Raw genomic sequence first — 25,044 nt, forward strand, 5'->3', positions numbered from 1 at the left:
TGTGTTTAGTCTTGCCTGTTTTGAAGAATCTTCCTCTTGCCTGATTAGTGTGTTACAAAGTTACTGCAGAGAATGGCAAAGGGGCCTCTCCTCTCCAACAGATTTTCGTAGTAGAAAGCTTAATGTTTGTATAATCCTCTCATGTGACTACTTGTTGCTGTAAACTTGCTGGTTATTTTCCCCTGCTTCCTGTGTTTCAGGAGGACTCTGGTAGCAGTGGTGGGATCAGCTCCTCCTCAGCTAGTGTGAACAGGTACATACTACAGCTAGCGCAGGAGTACTGTGGTGACTGCAAGAATTCTTTTGATGAACTCTCCAAGATCATTCAGGTATGAATATTCACTTTGTTGTGAATCTGGGCAACCCAGTGTCCTGAATTGCTTCAAACAATTGATATAAAAAATGCAAAGTGAGCTGTGGCTGTTCTAAATTGACCCCCGGTAGTAACACTAAGGGCTGCACTGCAGAAGAAAGGTAGCAGATGTTCAGTAAACCCATGAGCTACCTTTCCTAAATGTTATGACAGCTGTTAATTCTCAGGTACTGCAGACCAAACCCTTAAACAACATAATGCATGTAATGGGGAGAGTGGTGTCTGGGAGTCAGGATTCCCCCATTGTCTTGCTAGTTCTGCCACTGATGTGTGGTGACTTTGTCCAGGTCACATTGCCTCTCTGCTTTCCCCTTCTGTCAGATGGAGATAAAAATTACCTACCTCATAAGTGGGGTGTGATAAATTAAAAAATCATGATCATATGCTGCTTCTCCTTTTTCTTCACCATTTTGCATTTAGTTCCATTGAAATACGACATTTAAAAGTTAGTTTAGGAGGGGTTAAATTCTGCAGTTTTAATTCCTTCTCCTTCTCTTTTGTATGTTTACAGAAAGTTTTTGCTTCTAGAAAGGAGCTCCTGGAATATGATCTCCAGCAGAGAGAGGCAGCAACCAAATCATCCCGAACCACTGTCCAGCCTACATTTACTGCCAGCCAATATCGTGCTTTGTCTGTCTTAGGCTGTGGCCACACATCTTCAACAAAATGCTATGGCTGTGCTTCAGCTGTCACTGAGCACTGCATAACGCTGCTCCGGGCCCTGGCAACCAACTCTGCCATCAGGCACATTCTTGTGTCCCAGGGCCTTATCCGAGAGCTGTTTGATTACAATTTGCGCCGGGGCGCAGCTACGATGCGGGAAGAGGTCCGTCAGCTCATGTGCCTTCTGACCAGGTTAGAGTCGGCTCTGCATTTGCTTAGGGCGCTTCATACCTGTTGGTTCCAGTTTTAGTGAGGTAGATGCACTAACGGAAAATCATTTTGAAGTAGCCATGTAATTAGTGACACTGAGACCTGCTTTAGTTAACCCAGTTTCACCCAAAGACCAGTTGAGCTCTCCCACTGCAATGTTAACTGTGGCTCAATCACTTTGAGTGCGTATTGGCATTGTAAAGGATTTAGGGCTTGTCCATCCAGCTTTTCTGTAAGCACTCCACTTCAGACAAACATTTCTGTGTTTAACAGCTGAGCTCTGGGAAGCTCTGTACTTGTGGTGGTGTATGAGTGTTCACACATACTCCTACTTGTAATAAGATTGTTCCTATTGGTTTTAGTGGAATGGGAGTTGGACACCCTGAACTTGATTTCTGCCATTTACACTGACTTTCTGTAGGTCAACATTTTCAAAAGTAGCCACAGTTTTTGAGTGCCTCAGTTTGACACAGCCTAAACATGGTTTTTAGAAGGCACTCAGTGTTTCAGCTGGAGTTTTGGATGCTCAGCACTTCAGAAAATCGGGATCAGGGTCTCCCAAGTTTTTGCATCCTAAGTAATTTATTTAGGAAGTTTGACGTTAGTATGTCTTTGTCTCAGTTTCCTCCTCTGTAGAAGTTGATTTATAAGTTGTAGTCTTGTGTCAGAAAAGTGCTGATTGGACAGGCTTGCTATAAATTTTAGATGAACCAGACTGAAGTGAGAGGCGCTTTGTATATCTGAGAAATGTCTGCAAGCAGTGTTTAATAGTATTTATTTTGCTTCTGAAATCAGAGACAATCCAGAGGCCACACAACAAATGAATGACCTAATCATCGGGAAGGTTTCTGCAGCTCTGAAAGGACACTGGGCAAACCCTGATCTGGTGAGGAATTGCAGCGTTTTACTATTTCTTTTCTTTCTCCCCTACCCCTCTCCAGTGGCCTTTTGATTCTAATAATTGATTTCAGCAAAGTGGCGTTCCCAGTCAATCCATAGTTGAGGGCATTTCTGTCTTGATAGGCACTATGGCACAGGCTGGAGTCAAGCATAATACGACGTGATGGTGGGCTAGTTTCCCCACTCAGCACTGCCAATACGTCTCAGTCTGCACTTGTAGCACTCTATCCTGGGCCTCTCTCAAACAGATTAGCAGTCATCTCAGATAGAGGCTTTGAGTTGAGATCACCAAAATTAATGTACCCCGAACCTGAGCCTCCAAATGTTGAAGCACTAAGGACTGTACTCTGTCCCCGAGCCTTCGTAAAGCTTTGTACAATTTTCCGTTGCAGGCTAGCAGCCTCCAGTATGAAATGTTACTGCTAACAGATTCCATCTCGAAGGAGGATAGCTGCTGGGAGCTGCGACTGCGCTGTGGTACGTTCAAACAGCTAATAAGGGAGTTTAATTTAAAAAGCATGGGTTAGATGTCTGTGAAAATGGGAAATTCCTAATACAGTGTAGTAATCCTAGCACAGATGAGCTGGTAACTGGGGTCAGTAGTGGGGGAGTCAGCTATAGGTTTTATGAGGGCAGTATATACAACAGGAGTGCTGAGAGGAGAGCATGGAGAGGGTGGAACTAGAGGTGAAGGGAAGTGGGATCTTTTTCCTATCACGGGCATGTTTCTCTCCATGAGAATGTGATAGATCAACCCAAGGGTACGAGATCTTGCCTTCTGTTGAAGACTCTTGATTTGTGTATATGGCAGTGGTACCTCTTCCAGGGATTTTCTTAGCCTTACTGCATACTCGTTCATGGCATTAATCCCTCTGTCCTCCTTTCAGCTCTCAGCCTCTTCTTGATGGCAGTGAACATTAAAACTCCCGTAGTTGTTGAGAACATTACCCTAATGTGTCTGCGAATTCTACAAAAACTGATCAAACCGCCTGCTCCAACCAGCAAGAAAAACAAGGTACCTCTCTTGACACTTTGGGCTGAGCAAAGAGACAGTTAGCTGACTGAAATCTGAGACACAGTAGTGTGTGTCAGAAAAAAAATCCCATATGTACGCGTTTCCTGTTCCTGGTCATTGCTGCTCTAGAAGCACAAGACCACAGCACTGAAATCCAGTGACGGGGTGGATATATCTAGCAGTCTGTCCACTTTCTCCTACACAGCTTTAAGATGCATTGAAAGAGGGCCCTCAAGGCAATGACTGTGTTACTTTATACAGGTTCTTATAGGACTTTATCTAGTTTTTTTGAAGCAAGTACATCTATTGATTTTTATCTCAACTGAACATTTGTACATGTAGAGCTGTAACAAGTTTAGACCAAAAATTGATCAACTTCTCTGTGTGACCCATTCACAACTGGAGCATGTGTCACGACCCTGGTGTCTTACTTGGATTGTCCGATGTCAGACGTGGGATATGGAGCTCCATAGCAGTATCAACCTTTTACATTAGGATAAAGCATCTTCATTTAAATGATAGATCATCAGTGTCATGGGCAGGAAGCAGGGGATGTACACAGATAGCTCAGTATCATTTGCGCTGAAGTAAAGTGGTCTAAACTTACATAACTGAAACTAGTGTTCTGATTACATCGAACACAAACCTTGCTGCTATAGTTGCCTCTCCTCTTGTGGAGAGCTGTGTTTTACCTATCCATTGTGCAGGCATGTCTGATTGTTCTACCACAGGAATAGTTTGTTTGAGGAACAAAATTTGCTTTTTGAGGCTGTCACAGACTTTCCCTTTGCTTCCTAGGACATCCCTGTCGATGCTCTCACCACTGTTAAACCTTACAGCAATGAGATCCATGCTCAGGCTCAGCTCTGGCTCAAGAGGGACCCCAAAGCATCATATGAGGCCTGGAAAAAGTGCCTCCCTGCTAGAGGTAGAGTCCTGTCCTTTTACTTATCTTTTCTAAATGGAGTGAAATTGTGCAGAGAACATTTGTATGTGGCCAGGTTTGAGAGCTGACTTAGTTAGCGGGTCCTAAAACTACTGCCTGTCTCCTTCCCTCTTGTTCACAGCTGATACAATCTCTGCTCTTCTACTTCAGCTGCAGAACGGGCAGACTCAGCGCTGCCATCTCTGAGGATCCGCTAGGCCTGTGGCTCAACCCCTGTGGCTGAGAGAGTTCTTGGAATAAAATCAGACATTTGGAGGCAATATGGTCTAATGGTGGGAATACAGGGTTGGGCCCCCGGGACTGAGTTCTACTTCAGGCTCTGCCACTGACTAACTTTGTGGCCTTCTGCAAGGCACTTAATCTCTCTCTTCCTCAGTAGGCTGTCTACAGAATGGATTGATACCACCTCCCTTATAGAGTTGTTGTGATGAATAATTGTCTGTACATCATTAATTTTGAAAACTCCATCCCTTTGTAATATAAATTACAAAATCTCAAGGCTCGTGTGCTGAGCAGTTCCCAGTTTACCAATATGATTGTCACTGTACAGTATGATTATAATACGCAGGACTCACCTAGTGAATGGATCTTCTTTACTCTCACTTGGAGGATTCATGCCTCTTTGTTGATTTGGGTATAAAGTGCTATGCACACCTATGTACTATAGAAATAATACATTAATGCAACTTGGGTGCTTAAAGGGCCAACTCTGTGCCTTGGTGTCAGCACATTGCAGTAGCATGAGAGGAACTGGAATTCCAGATTCCTTCAGACCTGACACAGTAGTGCTGCAGAGGCAGGGGCATATTCTCTGGGAACATCAGGAGGGAAGTACTACAGAAATCCTCACAGTCAGCTCAAGAGCAGTACTGATGATTTCCCAAGGAAGTCATGTGTTGCATTTCTTGGCCAGAAGGAAGGTTGGCCCAGTGGAGGATTGAAAATGGCAGCGGAAGGGAGCACAGGAGGATTCCTGGTGCTCCTAGAGGGGTTTGGAGGGTTCCATCAGGAAAAAGAAACAGAACTACATGGAATCCTCTATTTCCTCAAAGCAGGGGGTTGTATTCACAGGGAAAGGGAATTCTTTGAGCTCCTCTGCACAAGGTGTGTTCATAGGGAATGGGAGCTGACAGTTCCTTTAAGCTGTGTTGATATTGTAGGTACAGAAGCCAGTGGGAAAGCTCCCAGCAGAACTGAGCTTCGCCAGCTCTTCTTGTCCGAAAAGTATGTTTGGAAATGGAAACAGTTCATGAGCCGACATGGGAAGAGAACCTGCCCTCTGGATCTCAAACTGGGACATAACAACTGGTTGCGACAGGTAAACGTCCTGGAGGCATCTAGTATACCACCCAAGAATTGTAGCATTCTTAATCGTTGATGGTTTTTATCTCACAGCTCTACAACTGGCTATTGGTAGTGTCTCTTCAAGCAAGCCATGAGGTGTCAAATGAGCTGTGGTTTGGAGACATTGTGCCCACTGCAACCTCTGTGCAAGTGGGATCATTGTTGGATAGCTGAAAGAAAAGGGGTGTTGCCCTTTTAAGGACTCCTTTACAGCAGGTTGGGGTTAGTGGGAAAGCTTTCAAGAATGAAAAGGAAGGGCAGGAAGCAGCTGAAGCTGGGACAGGTCAAGGTCTCTGCATTGCCCTTCCTGCTGACTGAAAGAGTGGGATGGTATTTATACCCCTGCAGACCTGTAGAGGCCCTACTGACTGACTGGCACACAAAACCTCCCCTAGGGCTGGGTCTATGTAAGTGCCATTTAAAAACATAACTCCCAGCTTTCTGCCTTCTTTTAAAACTCTCTGGACCTTTGAGTGACCTTGTGATCACCACTGACTTTTTCCTGTCCAATCACTACATTTTGGTTATCATTTGTTGCAAGAGTCCTGAACAGAACCCATCAGCTGGCATTGAACAGTGCGAGGTAGTTTGTTTTCTGTGTTAGTTCTGTGTGACTTAGCATTCTGCCTACAGGGATCTCACACCTTACCACATTTTGGAGCAAGAAAGATTCAAATCAAATCTAAAGACTTATCTGCAAAAACGCTTTGTTCCCAGCAAGCTTGGGTGTCAATCTACTCTGTACTAGTCTGCTACACACTAAGGGTATGGCTACACTGGCACTTTACAGCGGTGCAACTTTCGCACTCAGGGGTGTGGAAAAACACCCCCGTGAGCACTGCAAGATACAGCGCTGTAAAGCTTCAGTGTAATCAGTGCCGCAGCGCTGGAAGCGCGGCTCCAAGCGCTGCAAGCTACACCCATGGAGGATGTGGTTTACGTGCAGCGCTGGGAGAGCTCTCTCCCAGTGCTGGCGCTCCGACCACACTACGTTTTGAAATTTCAAGTGTAGCCATACCTTAAGTGTCCATGTGGATACTGCTGTCACGCACCAAAAGTTCTCTAGTGCGCTTTGATCTACCTGCTTTGAAGCAGTGTAGATTTTTACACCCCAGCTTGCTGCGAAGTAAATGTTCATGTCGACAATCCCTAGGTCTCTGGCATGGCAATACAGAGCACTACTGCTAGGCCACCAGTTGCCCGCATGTTGGTCTCATTTTAGTGACTGTCACTGGTTTACCTATCCACTGCCAATGACGTGTTTTAATTTCCCCACCTTAGGTACTGTTTACTCCTGCAACCCAAGCTGCCAGGCAGGCTGCATGCACTATTGTGGAAGCTCTGGCTACCATCCCCAGCCGGAAGCAGCAGGTCCTTGATCTCCTTACCAGGTATCTCACAAGTCGCTTAGCTTTGTAGCATCAGAGTGAATCACATAATTTGATTTCTCTGATCCCCTCTAGAACTTGCACATCATTCCTTTAAGAATTCTCACCACAACCCCTAGAGTATGTCTCCCCTGGGCATTTACTGCTTTACAGGAGCAGCACTTAACCCTGCTAGAACTGGTATTGAGGAGAAAAAGCACAAATGGGGAAAGGCAGGCTCCTTACAGCTCTTCTCCTACGTTGTTTCCCTACCATATATCGCAGTTACAAGGTGAACCATGCCTGAAATCCCTTTCAGTTCCTCTCAAGTGCTGCACCCTTTAGGTGATAGTCCTAACTTCCTGATCCTCGCTGTGGGTGGAACCACGTAGTCCAGCCACTCTCAGTCTGGATCCTCTGGGCCATTCCCCATCCATGTTAATGTGACTAGCTTAGCTGCACTGGACACCTGTAAGCCCTTTCATTCCTAGGGTCTGTGACTGGCACATTGATACAAATGACTTAAACAATCCTCAAAACAAAGCATTATTTGTTCTTTTCCCCCAGAGGTACAATGTGCACAGGGCAATGGGTAAAATCAATAAGAGTCTTATGCAGTAATCAATCCTTACCAGGTTTTATAAGTTTCCCTTAGCTAACCCCCATCTCTGGGAGAAACAGACCATCCTGCTCACAGCATTCTCTCTTCTGTCTGTGTGTTCCTTTGCCAGCCTGTCAGCTTCCACTGACACTGTCTGGGCAGCCTCTCTGTCCACTCAAGCACCAACCTTTTCTGATCCTCTAATGGTTTGGTGTGTTCCCTTTGATCTCTCTCTTCCCAGCCTTGGCAAAACAGCTGTCACCAGGTTGGAGATGAGGAGTTGCTTCTTCACAGCTATAAACCTGGCTATTGTTTGGAGTATTTATTGGGATGCTCCTTATCTAGGCCATTATTTTACCATTTTTATTTGGTTCCTTTAACAACCCCTTTTGAGCTAAGTCCCTGACAAGTAACCCATCATAAACCACACAGGCATGCACCCTGTTTATAAAAAAAAAAATTATAGCTATATCCCAGGGTGCTGACCCATCCGTAAGTTCTGAGTGCTTCTTGTCACTGGGAAGCAGTTAACTTCTGTTTCCCTGTGTTAGCTACTTAGATGAGCTGAGCATTGCTGGAGAGTGTGCTGCCGAGTACCTGGCTTTGTATCAGAAACTCATCAAGCCCGCCCACTGGAAGGTCTACCTGGCAGCAAGAGGCGTTCTGCCCTATGTTGGCAACCTCATCACTAAGGTACGGATATGTAAGGAGGAAGCAAAGTACATAGTACGAGGAAGCTGGTGCCAACCTTGCCATAAGTGCTGACTCTGTGGGTGCTCCAGGGCTGGAGCACCCACAGGGGAAAATAAGTGGGTGCTCTGCACCCACAGGCAACCAAACTCCCCTCACCCTCCCAAGCGCACTGCACTCTCGCTCCTCTGCTTACCTCTCAGCACCTCCCCCCAGCTGCCACCAAACAGCTGTTTGATGGTGTGCTGGGAGGGAAGGGGAGGAGGCAGGGCTGGGGTGGCGATTTGGGGAAGGAGTTGGAATAGGGGCAGGAAGGGGTGGAGTTGGAGTGGGGACTTTGAGGAAGGGGTTGGAATGGAGGCAGGACAGGGGTGAGAAGGGGTGGGGCTGCATGGAATTGGTGGAGTGGGGAGAGACAGAGGAGGGGTCGAGCACCCAGGAGAAAGCAGGGAAGTCAGCACCTATGAACCTTGCAGCTCCCCTCAAGCACCGCAATGTCAGTCTCCTCACCTGGTTTTTGCGCTCTAGGAGCTGTGCCCATTTGCTTTTGTGTGTGATTCCGAATTTCCCTTTCCTCCCCATGGTATCAGTTGTATAAGGTTAATATTTCTGAGCTGACGCCTATCACTATGGGCAGAAATGGCTTATAGTAATTCTTAACCCTGGCTGCTCCATGCCTCAATGTGAGCTGGCCACTTCCCTTTATTTAAATATTCCACAGGCAACTGTGCCAAGGAGCAAAAATGTCTGGTACATTGACTTGGCGGCAGCTCTGTGCCAAAATACCATATCCTGGCTGATGGACTGAGAGGCTCAGAGAGCAAATAGTGACCGCAGAGCAGAAGGATTAGGTCTGCCCCAGTTCCTCCAGCATGAACTATGGGCTGTTTGGAGGGAATGTTTCAAGTCGTTGAGTTTCAGCAGCCCTTGATACTCAAGTTTATTGCAGTGAAATCCAATCCTAGACCACAGCAAACCCTACTGGAACCTGCAGAGGCTGAATAAATTGTTATAGGTACAGTTATGTACAATACCCCTGCTGTGCAATGAAACATACCAGGTGCATCCTGACATCAAATCATTCATAATGAACAATGCCAGCACAGCGTGTGCGGTGGTTGACCAACAGAGAGATGGGTAATAGAAATGAGATGAGTAAGTGGAAGAGGATAGGAATACAGCTTGGGCACCAGTGAACAGATCGTCTTCTTACTTTGTCCTGCAGTTCTGGCTTTTATATAGCCAGCCCCAGTCCTCTGTGTCCATTAGAAACGTGGTGTTTTTGCTTTTGAGTCTCCTGAGCACAGATCAGCTGGTCATTCCTGGCATCTGTAGTTGTTTTGCTGCTTTGTCATGTAGATAGTGTTTGTTCTTTTTAGGAAATAGCTCGTTTACTCGCCCTGGAGGAAGCCACACTCAGCACTGACCTGCAGCAGGGATATGCCTTGAAGAGCCTCACAGGTACCTAGTTGCACCCCCATATAATGGGTTACATATTAAGATCTGCAGCATGGTTCACTGCATTTCAAAAGCATGTAGCAGTGTTTCAAAATGTCCCCCAGTGTAGGTGTAAGTGTTAGGACAGTCATTCACCTGCATATCATCAGAGCTGGCTTAAACATAGGCGGCCAGAGGAGTAGCCAAGAGAAAAGGGCCACTGTGGAACTACCAGTCCCTTCTCAGACACACTCCCTAGGCTGGAGAAAAGAGCCCCCAATTGCACAAGTGGAGTTCAGTGAGGAAGTTATAAGCCCCACACTTGAGAGATTGCTCCCATCCCTCTCCTCTTCTCTGATCACATTTGGTCTTGCATACAAGTCATCCCCATCCCAAAAATGGGCCCGTCTTTTCACCCTAAATCTTTTGGCTTATATAGGAGTAGACTGGGTAAGTAACAGAGTGGACACCAGGAGTCACTGCAGGCCATTTCATTTTCTTGTTCCCTTCGCAGGATAGTTCTAGATTTGCTGGCCATGTGTAATTCATAGCTAACAAAGCAAATAGAGTCCCATGGTTCCTGAATTTCTTCTGTTTTCGTAGGTCTTCTCTCTTCCTTTGTGGAAGTGGAGTCCATCAAACGACACTTCAAGAGCCGTCTGGTGGGCACAGTCCTGAATGGCTATCTCTGCCTGAGGAAGCTGGTAGTGCAGAGAACAAAGCTGATTGATGAGACCCAGGACATGCTGCTGGAGATGCTGGAGGATATGACAACAGGTAGACACAACTGGGTTCCAGGAATCCTGACTATAGGTCACCTGAGAAGACAAGATCTGTCATGCAGCCCCACAAAGGAACAACTTCAAGGACCCCACGACAAGGATTTTCATGACTTTGACCACCACATCATGTTGGTTTTAAAGCACATCCTACAACATTTCAAAACTATGGCATGATATATACTAGCCATGGGGTTACAAACACTAGTGTAGGTTAATGGTTCCCTCACCTCCCTCCGTTCATCATATAATAAACATAGCAAGCAGAGCCCCTTGCCATTCCTGGCCACACGGAAATTTTAAAGAAAATGCTTGTAAGAGACCTTTATTAATTCCCAGGAATTTCATGCTTTGTTATGAAAGGATCATTTTCCTGTGGCACTAGCATGAACCCATAGCGATTTCCCCAGCTATGTTCAACAGATGCTTTTCAGAAGAGAGGTAGCCTTGAAGTGTGCTACTTACTGCAAGAGGAGGTGGTGTATATGTCGGGCTAAAAGGAGCCCACTGAAAAGTTAGATTAATATGAAACGCTCCCTTCTCTTTGCAGGCACAGAATCTGAAACAAAGGCGTTTATGGCAGTGTGTATTGAAACTGCTAAACGCTACAGCCTTGATGACTACCGGACACCTGTCTTCATCTTTGAAAGACTTTGCAGTATTATCTATCCTGTAAGTGAGCAGATACCTGCAGTCATTTGCAGGTCTTGTTATATGTCCTCGGAATGAAACAAATTTGTCAAAATAGTTGAAGTAGTTGTTTACACTTCAGCAGAACAGATCCCAAGGCTGTGCTGACTCCACTGATTTTTGGTTTGACGCTAGCCAGTGTAGAATTGTATTAGTGTGCTGTCCCCATTCTGGGACCTCATACCAGTGCTGGGTTCCTGTGCCATTGCTGAGCAGGTGAGAAGCCTGACGCTTGGCCTTAGTGTGCAGTGGGGAATTTACTTACAGAAGATGATCTGCTATTATCAGGTCTCCTCCAAGGTCTGTAGGCACAGCAGGGGGAGCTAGTGATTCTACTGTCTTAAGAGAAAATCCTGGTAATGGCTATGAGGATGAGAGAGACGTGTTTAGGGAAATCTTCACTCACTCTCCCTTTGCTTTTGCTCTTAAGGAAGAAAATGAAGTGACTGAGTTCTTTGTAACACTGGAGAAAGATCCCCAGCAGGAAGATTTCTTGCAGGGAAGGATGCCAGGGAACCCCTACAGCAGTAATGAGCCAGGCATTGGGCCGCTCATGAGGGACATCAAGAACAAAATCTGTCAGGACTGCGACCTTGTGGCTCTATTGGAGGATGACAGTGGAATGGAGGTGAGAATGCACAACTGCTGACCACATGCAGAGAAACATGGGGGCAGGTTTCTGGTCAGGGCTGGTGATCTGTATCGGTGATGTGGTGTGAGCTTGTGCTCAATCTCTGTTATTTCCTCCCTTTCAGCTTCTGGTGAACAATAAGATCATCAGCTTGGATCTGCCTGTGGCTGAGGTCTACAAGAAGGTCTGGTGTCCCACCAATGAGGTATGTGCTTGTGTCCCCCTGCTCTGTGTTTTAAAACAATACCAGATGGGATCAGCTTTTGCCTCTGGTGCCTAGTTGCTCAAGATCTCTCCAGGCACTCATTTGGGAACTGGAAAGCACCTCTGTTACTCATCCCTGCAATACTGGTGGCTTAGAAGCACATAACACTGACTCAGCTAGGAACAGTGACTGTGTTGTGCTTATGCATCTGCAGAAATCTGAGCTGGCTTCTCAAACGAAGACTCTTCTGACCCTTCCTTTAAAAAACAGCTGCATTTTATGTGACTACCTTTCAAGGTTCACTTTACACTCCATCTGCACATGGCAGCTTGATATATGTATTTCCTGGGACACCAAATTGCTGCCCCAAACGAACAGTACTATACTGCATATGAGCTAGGCACTGGTATTATTTCAAAGAAAACGGGATTTATTTAAATCTGCCACAGCAGTATTGTGAAATAAAACACTGAGATCAGAAAGTGAAAATGACCCGTCAAGTTTTCTCATCCAAGGTGAGCAAAATGCAGAGATTGTATTATTCTGCATTTCAATGTCTGTGCAGAAAGAGTATCTGATATCAATAGTATTTTATACTGCTGTAGTGTCTTTCATTTAAGGATCTCCAAGAACTTAAGACATTAATCCTCACAATGTGTCTTTGAGGTGATGGTAGGTATTGCCCCACTTTAGTTCTGCAGAAAAAGAAAATGAGTTTAAGGGACTTGCCCAAGCTGTCACATCAGGAAGGAGTTTCTCTGTTCTGTTTCCACTCTGCAGTCAGCCTACTGTGACACTTTGGGCATCTATCAAGGAGTGTCTGCCTTGTTTGTGAGGGTTTAGTTTAGTGGATAGCACTAAAAAGGAAGCTGTCGGTGTACATCTTGCATGCAGAAAATGTGTGCCTTACTGCGCATGCTAATAGCACTGGAGATTATTAAGGCTGACTGAGTTTTTAAAATCTTATTTTATATTTCTTGTTTATGCACAGTTTACTCCCTGCATTTTGCTCACCTTGGATAAGAAAACTTGACGGGTCATTTTCACTTTCTGATCTCAGTGTCTTATTTCACAATACTGCTGTATAAGACATAAATCCTGTTTTCTTTGAAATAATACCAGTACCTAACTCATATGCAGTATAGTACTGTTCATTTGGGGCAGCACCTCTGATCAGGCTTGTGAGTAAAAATCTTTGTGGTGCAAAATCAAGCTTGAGGCTAGTTGATGGTCATCTTTTTGCATTAAGAAGCAGCACTGGTTGGGGAAATGAGTTCTGGTCTTCATGGTGCAAGTGAGCTGCCCAAAAAAGCAAGACTGAATATTCCATGTGCTCCCCTCAGACCCCTTTTGTGTATTCAGCATTTGGAAGTGTTGTTTGTGTGCGATGTTCTTCTGTAGCCAGTGTATTGCTTTCCCAGGATGCACTGCTGGATGTGAAAGGCTGAGTTTGTTCAGCATTACTGTCACTAACAGCTTTCATCTGTCTTCCTTTGTGTGCATCTCTCCAAAGCACTTCTGGAGCTCCATCTTGCGTTCCCTAGGAAATAGACAGGCTCACAAGAAGCTAACCTCAGGCCTGTTTTGTTTCCCTTGTCTCTCTCTCTAGCTTTTTTTTGTTCATCTGCCACTTTACCAGGGCCCCTGTGGTGTTAATTGCTGGTCTCTAGCATGGCCTTTGAGCAGATCTTCCCCCAGGGTTTTCCCTGTGCTTATGTATTTGCTATGACATTAAGCACTGCTTATTCCACATTAGGCTTAGTGCGCTCTCTGACAGGTTTTTTTTCTCAAGGTCTCCTGTTCCCAAAGCTAAGGGTTTTTTTCCTTCTTTGTATTCAGACCTATAGTGTTAAAATGATAAGTTTGGTGATACACACTCAGCCAGTGTTTTCTGGCTGGAAATGGATCCTGCTACCTGACTCCCTGCCTGCAGGAAGGGGGCAGCTAGTCCTTTACGGTGTTTACACACTACTCAATACCCTTTTTCACTGAAAGCTCATCAAAATGCCATTTACTCTTTTCTTCTTCTTTTCCCATTGCTGGGAGACTTGTTTGTTTAAAAATACCAGTCTAATTAGCCTCTCTTTCTCCCTGATTTATTGGGCACACCCATCCAATTTATTTACCAGTCTTTTCTAGGGTTGTGCCATGGAATCAGCCGAGAAGGTTGATTATAGAGCAGGTACCCTCTCTGAGGACATATATGTCTCATCAGCCCCCTTCTTCTTGGCTATGTCTTTCACTGATGTGATACCAAAGTGCGGCCTGTTACTAAAGGAATCTGTCATGAGGGCAGGTGATGTAAGAGGGAGAACTGTTAATTAGACATACAACTTGGTAATGGGCCTTGTTAGGAAACAGAATAGACTAAATGATGGTTTAATGGGGTTTGATGAGGATAGGGTTTTGGAGAGACTCTAGAAAAGATTAAAAAGTGGAGAAATGAGCCATTGCAAGAATTTCCCTGCATTACCTTCTGTTTTGGGGTGAAAGGAAACTGAGGCTTAAAGGTCTGTCATACCCTCTAAAGGAAACATCGTTGGACAACTGGACGTTTTCAGAGACACCAGCATAGCAAACATGACACTTGTCTAATTCTTCTTCTCCCCAGGGGGAGCCAATGAGGATCATTTACCGCATGCGAGGATTGCTAGGAGATGCGACTGAAGAATTCATTGAGTCGCTGGACTCCACTACAGGTAAGGCATTTGTTCCTTAGAAACTGGAATTAGATTTGGAGTGTGGGGCTCACTACAGAAGTATGGCACCATTAACCTTACAACACTGAGCTTATTTGACTGACAAACATTTCTTTTGCTATATTTACCTCCTGTGCCAGGAATAGATTAAATAATCAACACTCTCTTACAATATCAGTGTGGATACTTATATAGCCCCCTTCATTGTAGTATCTGAGCACGTCATAAACATTAATTAATTTATCCCTACAATCCCCTGAGTTCAGAAAGTATCATTTCCATTTGATAGATGCAGAGAGATTAAGCAATTTGCCCGATATCTCGCAGGAAATTTGTGGCACTGTTTGGAATCAAACTCAGTCCGATGCTTTAATGACCAGACCATCTTTTCTCTTTTATCGTCTCCACTGTGATAAAAGTCCCTGATATTAGAGCAACTGTTTATATTGACGTTCAATTCTGAAGTTAGTTGGTACACTGGAGCTTGCGGCCAGCAGCACTTTGGAGTTTTAGACTTCATGTTAGACGTGGAAGGAACTTGTGTGTCAAAGTCCTTCTTTAATATTCTTGTTCATGATGATTTTTCTCCAATTTGGCCCAGCTGCTTAACTTTGACCGTATCTGGCATTGGCAATTGTAGCTTAATCTCCATATTTTACTTCAATGCTTCTCTCCTTATGGGCAGCTGTATAGTCCTGTTGCTGTTGCTGTCATTGCCTCCCTTCTGTTATAGTCTTTCTTTCCTGTAGATGAAGAGGAGGATGAGGAAGAGGTTTATAAAATGGCTGGTGTGATGGCGCAGTGTGGAGGCCTGGAGTGCATGCTGAACCGACTGACTGGAATCAAGGATTTCAAACAAGGTCGACATCTCTTGACAGTGAGTCTGAGCAACTCATGGCAAAGAGGCTGTGTGTGGTAGAGTAAATCCATAAGCAGTCAAGAAAGCTCCTCCTTTTAGAATAGCTGCCTACCAACTGCAGTCCTGTACAGCAGCTCACGTATTGCAGCAGAGTTTAAATTCACTAATCCATGCCTAGTAAAATTGTAGCAGTTTCCTCCTTTCTCCTTGTCTCCTTTTAATCCCCTCTGTTAACACTTCTTCGGAATAAGCCTTTGAAGTCTGTGGGAGTTGAGGGCACTGAGCAGTTTGCAGGATCAGGCCCGAGGTTGTTAGCATGTCTGTTTTATGTTTTAGAGACTCTCTTATTGGAAAATCTTCTTGGGTTTAATGTTTTTGGAGAGGTCGCATCTTGTGCTTTCCAAGGGGTTTTGGAAAGTTAACTAGATTGTTCGGAACTTTTAAGTTCGCTTACATCCTGCCAGCCCTTTCATGGATATCTCGTAGATTACAGTCTCTGTTTCTTTGAAGGTGCTGCTAAAACTGTTCAGCTACTGTGTGAAAGTGAAAGTGAACCGTCAGCAGCTGGTCAAACCTGAGATGAACACTTTGAATGTCATGCTGGGAACTCTGAATTTGGTAAGGAGGAATTCTGGCCTACAGTGGATTTTGGTACCCTTGGCTCACCTTTTGCTGGATGATAAATCATGCCGAAAGCCAACAGTATAGTTTTGATGGTGGCATCAAAAACACAAATTTGGAGTTAGTATGGAGACCGTACCTTTGGGTAATTAGCAGAGTTATCTGGAGAGTAGCATTCCAGGTAACACAACGTTTTTATCCACACCTTAGCTGAGATCACGTTCATGTCCTTCCTCAGTAATAAACAGGATCCTCTTGCACAAATTTACCAGGACTTCTGAAAATTTTTCATCTGCTCAGTTGTATTTAAGATACCCAAAATTTCAGTCATACTTGCCTCATAGCAACCAAAAGAGAGCTTAAATATCCTCTCAGTGCTGGTCTAAGCTAAGGACTATCAGCCCTATTTTCCCTCTGTCATCTATTAGTGATAGCAGTTGGTGCTGCAGTGACTAATGTCATCTTCTATGCAGGCTCTGGTAGCTGAGCAGGAGAGCAAGGACAGTGGAGGAGCAGCTGTGGCAGAGCAGGTGCTTAGTATCATGGAGATCATATTGGATGAGTCTAATGCAGAACCACTGAGTGAGGACAAGGTGAGTGTTTATTCTGGGTGCCACAGAGAGGGAAATACTGACTGGAATCCAAGGCTTTTAAATGTCTCTTTCAGTGGTACAGACCTTCCGTGTTTGATGGCACAGCTTAGACTCCTGTACAGACCTTCCGTGGTCTGTAAAGGAGTCTAAGCTGTGCCATCAAACACGATAATACTTGGCAGATTCAGTGTTGGTAAAGATTGTGTTGGGGACAGAAGGAGGAAGAGCAACACTGAACCAAAAGTGTTGTAAGATTCCTACCAAACTCTTCTGCATTGTAACGGTGCATTGGGACAGAATGCCTGGATCAGCTGACTTGGAAAGAGGTGAATCTGCCTTGTCTTTTAGGGTGCCTTTTTATGAACTCTGAAACCACACTGTTTTCTGAATAACTGGCAATGTGAACTATGTGGTTACACCAGAAACACAGAAATGGGGCTTCTCTCCCTCCCCTGAGGGTACCATTAGCCCAGTGGATCTGGTAGAACTACTGTTGCGTGAGTCAGACCTCCTTTGGGCTAGGGTTAAATTGTTTCAACCTGAGAACATTTTAACAGCAGTTGCAGAAAGCCAGGTATTGATTAGATGGGTTGATACAGCTGTTCCATTAGACACCTGGAAATGTGCTGAAAATGCAGTTTCTCCATGACCATGAGGCTTCTACTTTTGCTGTCTTTGTTCTTTATCACACTGTCTTACTGAGATCCAGAAGCTCTGATTTCCTCCGAATAGGGAACAGTAAGTAAACCACTGGAATAGGAGGATTTTCCTGAAGCCTATAGATTAATCTGAAACATAAATCATTCTCCTTTTTGCAGGGTAACCTCCTCCTTACTGGTGACAAGGATCAGCTGGTAATGCTGCTGGATCAGATTAACAGCACTTTTGTCCGCTCCAATCCCAGTGTTTTGCAAGGCTTGTTACGCATCATCCCTTATCTGTCCTTTGGGGAAATGGAGAAAATGCAGATCCTGGTTGATCGATTCAAGCCCTACTGTAACTTTGACAAGTATGTTTTGTGATGTCAGCAAAGAGCACCAATTAAATTAAAATTCTTAATAAATCAACATCCTTGATGCTCCCGTTAGTCTAATGGATATTTGCAGGAGAAGAGGAGTCTGGTTGGCTGGTGGGAGTTCTGAAGAGTTTATCTGGACTGATGTGTGTTACTCTGCAGAGTGAACCATTATATCTGCTGGGTCCTTAGGGGAGAGCCCTAAATTCACTGCTGTTTCCTCTCCCCGCTCAGGTATGATGAGGAACACAGTGGAGATGATAAAGTTTTCCTGGACTGTTTCTGTAAAATAGCAGCTGGCATAAAGAATAACAGCAACGGGCATCAGCTGAAAGATCTCATCCTCCAGAGAGGGATTACACAGAATGCACTCGACTACATGAAAAAGCATATCCCCAGTGCAAAGAAGTAAGGGTAACTTTGTGGTGTGTTGTGTGGTAACCATGTGTATCTTTATCTCATTTCATCCTCACCAAATGGAATGGTCTACCAAGGAGAGGGTTAGGACTTCCATCCCTGGAAAGATTTAGACTCTATGAATCCCTGGTGAATGAACTCTTGAGGGGACAGAACTACAGTGGTGGCACATGTGGATTAGGTGACCTAAAGTCTCTATCAGCTCTAAGCGTGGTTACTCAGATGCACCAATTGGCCTCATTTCCTGGCTGAATCTTATCCACCACCCTAAAACACAGCACTCACATTGAGGGTCATCTTATGGGCCTAAAACAAAACCTGAAGCTAACAACAGAATGAGGAACTGGCTGATAGTGTGTGCAGTGTGGAGGAGGGAGTGTGAATGTCATTTCAGTTACCATATTAAGATTTTATAAATAAACATCTAAAATTTAAATTAAATATTTGAGGTCAGACAGGAGAGAACAAAGTAGCCCTTCTGGTTGTAATTTTTTGATCTGTTTGTGTGGAGGGGATGAGGGAAAGGTGGCCATCTTTCCTAGAAGCCTGTATACCGTTTGGTGCTGGCAATTATCTTTTCAGCGGCTGTATGTTTTTGCCTTCTCTCTGTAGTTTGGATGCAGACGTATGGAAGAAGTTTTTATCTCGTCCAGCACTTCCTTTCATTCTGAGGCTCCTTCGAGGGCTCGCCACACAACACCCTGCCACACAGGTAAGGAGATAGTCTTGGAAACGGATCAGGAAGCAGGTGGCTGGCTTGTATCTGAGAGCTTATATGGTGTCTGTAGCTAGATCAGTCTTTTCATAGTAATACTGTGGTTGAGTTTAGAGAGCAATGTTGTTCTCATATCCAGTTGATCCGTTAGTCAATCCAATAGTTCTTTCCAGACTATGCCCATTGAAGTAGAGAGAGTCTGACTAAGTACTGTCTGGTTCTCTTTAGCTCAAGATCGTTCTATTCTGTTAAATTTTCCAGTTCCTTTGAAGTGCAAGGTAGAACTATAGCCTATGCCTGTGATGGGTTTCCCATGGTCTAGGTGTTTTATGAGCTTCACTTCGGTAGCGTATATGACAAACTCCTTTTAGCTCTTGGTTACTCAGTATATGTAGCCTTGGTATGCAGTTTTAGGGCATGATGCAGATGCATTGTGGAAGACTGAGACACACCAGTCTTGGGCACCTGTAGCATTGCAGTGAAGTACTCCCCTTAAAACGCTTGTAGTGACCTAAAGCTCTAACTAGTCAATCAGTGACTGCTGCAGGCTGGGTTAGATGAAATAGTTCGGGTCTTGCTCACATTTTTCCTGAAGAAGCTGCTGTATTTTAATCTCTAACAGATACTAATAGGCACAGACTCTATTACAAACCTGCACAAATTGGAGCAAGTGTCCAGTGACGAAGGTATTGGAACGTTAGCTGAGAACCTGCTGGAGGCACTAAGGGAACATCCAGAGGTGAACAAGAAGATAGATGCTGCCCGAAAGGAGACACGTGCAGAGAAGAAGCGCATGGCCATGGCAATGAGGCAAAAAGCCTTAGGCACTCTGGGAATGATGGTAATGCCTATCCACAGTAATAGATTCCAATGGTCAATGGTGAATGTTGTATTCATGTCTTGCTAAAAATGCTAGAAGAATTTTTTTTTTTTTTAGTGCAAGACAAATATTGAGTGACCAAAGCTCCAGCCACATGGTCTTTGAATGACTTTTGGAAGAGTGAAGGTCATTTACCTGTCTCAGGGTGGGAAATCCTTTAACTCTCTGCTGCTAGCAGTTTGGGAGCTCCAACTGTAGCAGTGTTATGCCTGTAAGAGTCCACTGACCATAATCTTGTCACCTAGTGTTCAGTATATAACAACTTTCCATGCGCTGGTGGTTGCCTTTTGTAATATAGAAATGCAGAAATCTCTGAGGTCCGGAGATATTATGAATCTGACTTAATCTTGATTGGTAACACTCAGTAGCAAGATTATGGGAGCTTCCCAGTTGTGTTCAGGCATCTGTGATAGCTGTACATCTTGAACAGCATTCTGTGCTCCAGTGTTCTCTGCTTCCGGTAACTAAGATGCTCAGATATTTAGCAAATATAAATTCCTCACTGGTTTTATTCTCCTAGTATGTTTGACTTGTTCTCTCTTTCAGACTAATGAAAAGGGCCAGGTGGTGACAAAGACTGCGCTCCTCAAACAGATGGAAGAGCTGATAGAAGAACCAGGACTGACCTGCTGTATCTGCAGGGAAGGATATAAGTTCCAGGTACAGCAGAACAGCAGCAGGAAAGCCCTAATTTGACATGAGGAAAATCACCAGTGTGCGCCCTAGTGCCTGACAGACTTGATGCAGTGACACTGTAGGGCCAGGTGATCTCAGGTTTTGTTCCTGGGATCAGTAGTTCTCTGCTGAACTTTGGAAATGAGGCTGGTACTCATTAAATCTCTTCTGCGGCTTCCCCTCACCATCTGCATGAAACTGAGCTGGTTGTCCCTGCACAGCTTAGCTCCTGTGTATCTAATTCTGAAAGAAAAGGGGATGAGATGTTTATTTCCACTAAGGAGTTAGGCTCCTGAAGCTCTCATGTAGGGCCCAGCTTTAGTAACAATCCCTCCTGCACAGGTGCTGTGGAGGGGAATAGTACAGAAAATGCAAATACAAAAAACTCTTTGAAACCAAAGCTAACCCCAACCATTTACTTACCTTGGTGCAAGTCTTAATAATGGATTTTAATGTTACGTATCTTCTGTGGTTTGCTTCTACTTTTAGTATAAAGTGCAGGTTAGAAGTCTCTGCTCTTAGCTGGAGAGATGTAGGCTCAGCAAAATGTAATCTGCACCCATCTCTTCTGCTAGGAGCATGTTTTGCCAAGAGGCTTCTGTCTCCAATTTATAATGTAGTCCTAACTTCTTAATTGTCTCCATGATTCCCCTTCCCAGATGGGAAATGTGAATTGGTGAGTGGGTGCTTGGGAAAAACTTATTTGACCCTAATACCTTCCTATAGATATGGGCCAGTTAACTCTTGAATGAGTGGCAAACCACTCAATGCTTGCAGGTCCAAATATTTCATCTCTAAGGGCCTACGTAACTTGCAATATTTCAAAAATGGCAGATTCTGCAATATTAAGCTTCCACCGCAGGTTTGAAAGCAGAAACCTCACCATGGGGGGCTGACAGTAGGAGTCCTGGCTGTCTTGGGGCTAAGAGCAGGAGCCTCTGCTGTCAGCCCTGGGAAGTTGACAGCGGGGGCCCTGCCCCACTTCATCCCAGACAGCCGACAGCAGAAAATAGCAGAAAAGCAATAATGGACTTTATTACCACAAATAATAAGGTCCATTATTACTTTTCTGCAATTCTCCATGGCTTTCCCGCAACTCATCTGCAATTTTTTGACAATTCAAGTAGGACCTTATTCATCTATAATAACACTTTGGTTTGTTACAGCCTACAAAGGTTCTGGGTATTTACACTTTCACCAAGCGGGTTGCACTTGAAGAGTTTGAGAACAAGCCCCGAAAGCAGCAGGGATACAGCACGGTCTCTCATTTCAACATTGTCCATTATGACTGTCATCTTGCAGCTGTGAGGTAAGATCTGATCAGTTTCTTGGGTCACTGTGCTTGAACTTACCTATCGTGGTGCTTTGTATATGCATTTAATGTCCCTAAGCATCCAACACAATACAAAATGCAACTCAGCACGAACATGCTTATCCAGAGATCATTGTTCCATCATCCATCCAACAGCTGCTGTCCTCCAACTTTATTATGGCCTCCTTAGTACAGTAATTTCAAACTTTAACTAAAATCAGTGCATGGTGCTGTGAAGTTGGAAAGCACTGTTTATAAAGCGTGTTAATGGAACTAAGCAGCTACAAAGTGCCACCCTATTCATTTACTGCTTAGAGTAATAACAAGGAGTCCAGTGGCTCCGTAAAGACTAACAGATACCACCTGATGCTTAGAGTAATGGGAGGCAGCGTGGCCAGTGCTGGATTAGAACACTGAGGTCTGGGTTCTAGTCCCAGTTTAGCCTTTGACGTGTGGGGTGATCTTGGGTGATTCATGTTCCCTTTTTGTGCCTCAGTTTCCCTACCTGTAAAATGATGATACTGACCTCCTTTGTAAGGCATTTTGAGCTCTATGGATGAAGAGCACTATATAAGATCCAGGAGAGTGGGGTGCTGGTGATATTAGACAAAAGCTTAAATAATTGTAACCCCTCTGTGCATAACCTCTTTGTCAATACAGACTGGCTCGTGGCCGGGAAGAATGGGAGAGTGCAGCTCTACAAAATGCCAACACCAAGTGCAATGGTCTTCTACCAGTGTGGGGGCCCCGTGTACCAGAGTCTGCTTTTGCAACCTGCTTAGCAAGGTGAGCATAGAATATTACTCTTAATGGTGGTTTGTATTCAAAATAGATGAGCTGGGGAGTTACTACATGTTAACAAGTTTGACTGTCAGCCCCAAGTGGAGTTTCCAGTGCTACAAACAGCTAGGAGCCATTACTGATCACCAGAGTCTACACCACTCCCTGTCTTATCAGTGACGTTCCAAATTAAAGTACACATGTAACACATCATGCCGTCTTGCGCAGACTGGTAAGGTAGAAACATGAAAAACAAATCCACCACTAGCTGAGCCCAAAATTAAAATCATCATCATAGCAACCCTTATGGTTGGTAAGCCCTGACTGCTGGCATTGCAGGGTTGGTGTCTGTCTCTGCTAAGAAATGCCACCGGAGATTTTTGTACCTCTCTCACAAAAAGAGCTCGTCTCCAAGCACTGGTGTGTTAGTGATAGCTGCAACGAAGCTGTACACAGCTCTCTCACTGAATTACTAAGTGTTTATTGACCTTTGTATTTTGGCTCTGTTTTTAATCACTCTAAGGCTTTGTTTGAATCTCCACTCTGCATTGTATTTTTAAGGAATTTTAGTACTTGCAGTTGGGCTGAATTGCTAGCAGTGGAAAGTAAAGGGAGGATAAAGTAATTTAATCTTCATGCTCATGAAGTTCTCATCCTCTCTACTGAGATGATTAAGAAAGGGTACCGGTTATGGTGGTGGTGGTTTAGAGGACAAACCTGATTGACACCAACAAGTCAGTTGTGTAGATTGAAAATCATTTACCATCTGACAGCAGTTTGGCAAACACTGCTGAATTCTAACCACTGAGCTTGGGTGGAAGAAGTCCGTATTCTATTACCAATTCCCTAAGCCGTCTAGTCCTATCCTTTGCATTTGTCATACTGTGTTAGATATTAAAATCAGTTGTACCTCTAGTCCATGTCATCCAAGGAACCACATCCCAGGGCCTTGCAGTGGGGAAGCAGTGCTGATGCTTATGCTCAGGAAATGCACACTGAAATGGATTTGCCCAGGAGAGATGAAAGAGCTCCCTTTTCTGTGGTGTTAATCCAAGGAGATGGTATTTGCATTTTAATTCTGAGCTCTGACTTGTTTGCAGTGTGGGAGTCAAATTTTGACCTGCATTCCCAAAGAAGTGAATATATATGCAATATAATCTATTACTGTTTTTCCCCAGACACAACACATACCTCCAGGAGTGCACAGGACAGCGGGAACCCACCTACCAGCTCAACGTCCATGACATTAAGCTACTATTTCTCCGTTTCGCTATGGAGCAGTCATTCAGTGTGGACACCGGAGGAGGAGGAAGGGAGAGCAACATACACCTCATTCCATATATAATTCACACTGTGCTTTATGTCCTTAACACGTCAGTATCTCTTTGTGTGTCTTAGCTGTCTTTTCTCCTGTTAGTGACAGACTGACTCTCCAAGGGCAGGTCGCCAAATGATAAATAGATGCACAGCTGCCAGTGGAGTCTCCTACTGGGTATTGCTGTGGGAGGTGGAAGCCTTAACTAGCTTGTTCGGAACAGGGGAAGATGGCAGAGGGAAAGAAGAGAAATCTCTTAGCAGTAGTGGTCCAGTTCTGGAGTATTAAATGCTGAACAGTTGCATTCCAAGAACAGTGAACAGGAGAAATCTTGATCCTGAAGCTAACATGCAGGATGCGTTAGTGCTACAGTGCATACTATCTGGTTTTCAAGGGAGGTGGTGATGGGAAAGGTTGGAAACCACATAAAAGGTTTAAAAGGAAATTAAGTAGATCCTTATGGCAAGTTGTTACAGCTGTGTTTCACAGAAAACACAACAGCTTATGATCATATAATTTGGAGACTGATTTAACAAAAGCAAATTCCATTCAGTGTGCAATAATTATCTCTACGTTGGACAAAAGTAAAGGTTTTTCAGTTTATTAGAGATTAAAGGGATATTGTCAAGTTGTCATATTTTTGGTGAAAACCTCCCAGCAATTCCCTCACCTGTTTGTGAAAAATATAAATCTACTTAAATTTTTCACCACTTCCCCTCTTTTTACTTCTGATCTTGGATAACAAACTAGTCTGTTTTGCTTCCAAGCTAGTTCTCAAGCACTAGCACTGTGGTTTGAGTTGCTGATACTTTAGTGAAATGTTTATACATCTGCATGGTCTGCTCCATTGGAATTTAAAAACAAAATAGAAACATTTCTGTTGATTTTAGTTTATATACAAGCTTATTTTTACAAAAGTTAAATTCCAAGCCCCGTTTGAGCTGTCCGTATGTCTAACTGTACACACATGTAGACAGCCAGCATCTAAAGTGTTGCTAAACAAATGGGCTTGAGGTAATATTACATTGCAAAGTATGGTGCACAAAAGTAAGGTCCATAGTCGTCCTATTTCAGTAGCAAAGAGCAAAAGAGATATTAATTGGATAAGGCATCTTAGAAAACCAGTGTTAGAATCTAAGCCCTTTATTCCAGAGTCACTCCAAATCAAATTCAGTGGAACCACAGCCTGTCTATCCCTGGAGCAGTCAACACCTGGGCAGTGACACAATTTGTGTATTGCTTTTAATATCTTTTTCTCCACACTCCGGTTTTTATTTCTCCAATTCCCTTACGAGAAGACAAATTAAGCTAA

General features: G+C 44.2%; 1 protein-coding gene across 1 annotated transcript in view; it reads left to right on the forward strand.

Moving 5' to 3' along the window:
- The window catches only part of UBR4 (ubiquitin protein ligase E3 component n-recognin 4), a 114,040-nt gene that overhangs the window by 77,766 nt on the left and 11,230 nt on the right, over window positions 1-25,044 (forward strand). Inside the window, 26 exon segments of the mRNA XM_032787556.2 lie at window positions 201-329; window positions 885-1,228; window positions 2,042-2,132; window positions 2,539-2,623; window positions 3,034-3,161; window positions 3,960-4,089; window positions 5,268-5,425; window positions 6,733-6,842; window positions 7,971-8,112; window positions 9,489-9,570; window positions 10,150-10,323; window positions 10,876-10,997; window positions 11,446-11,643; window positions 11,771-11,851; window positions 14,463-14,550; window positions 15,300-15,427; window positions 15,920-16,027; window positions 16,504-16,623; window positions 17,442-17,632; window positions 17,873-18,046; window positions 18,668-18,767; window positions 19,393-19,611; window positions 20,197-20,310; window positions 21,492-21,634; window positions 22,298-22,423; window positions 23,596-23,790. Coding sequence (XP_032643447.1) covers window positions 201-329; window positions 885-1,228; window positions 2,042-2,132; window positions 2,539-2,623; window positions 3,034-3,161; window positions 3,960-4,089; window positions 5,268-5,425; window positions 6,733-6,842; window positions 7,971-8,112; window positions 9,489-9,570; window positions 10,150-10,323; window positions 10,876-10,997; window positions 11,446-11,643; window positions 11,771-11,851; window positions 14,463-14,550; window positions 15,300-15,427; window positions 15,920-16,027; window positions 16,504-16,623; window positions 17,442-17,632; window positions 17,873-18,046; window positions 18,668-18,767; window positions 19,393-19,611; window positions 20,197-20,310; window positions 21,492-21,634; window positions 22,298-22,423; window positions 23,596-23,790 — 3,680 coding nt within the window.

The sequence above is a fragment of the Chelonoidis abingdonii genome, chromosome 23, assembly GCF_003597395.2.
Source record: "Chelonoidis abingdonii isolate Lonesome George chromosome 23, CheloAbing_2.0, whole genome shotgun sequence".
Lineage (NCBI taxonomy): Eukaryota > Metazoa > Chordata > Testudines > Testudinidae > Chelonoidis > Chelonoidis abingdonii.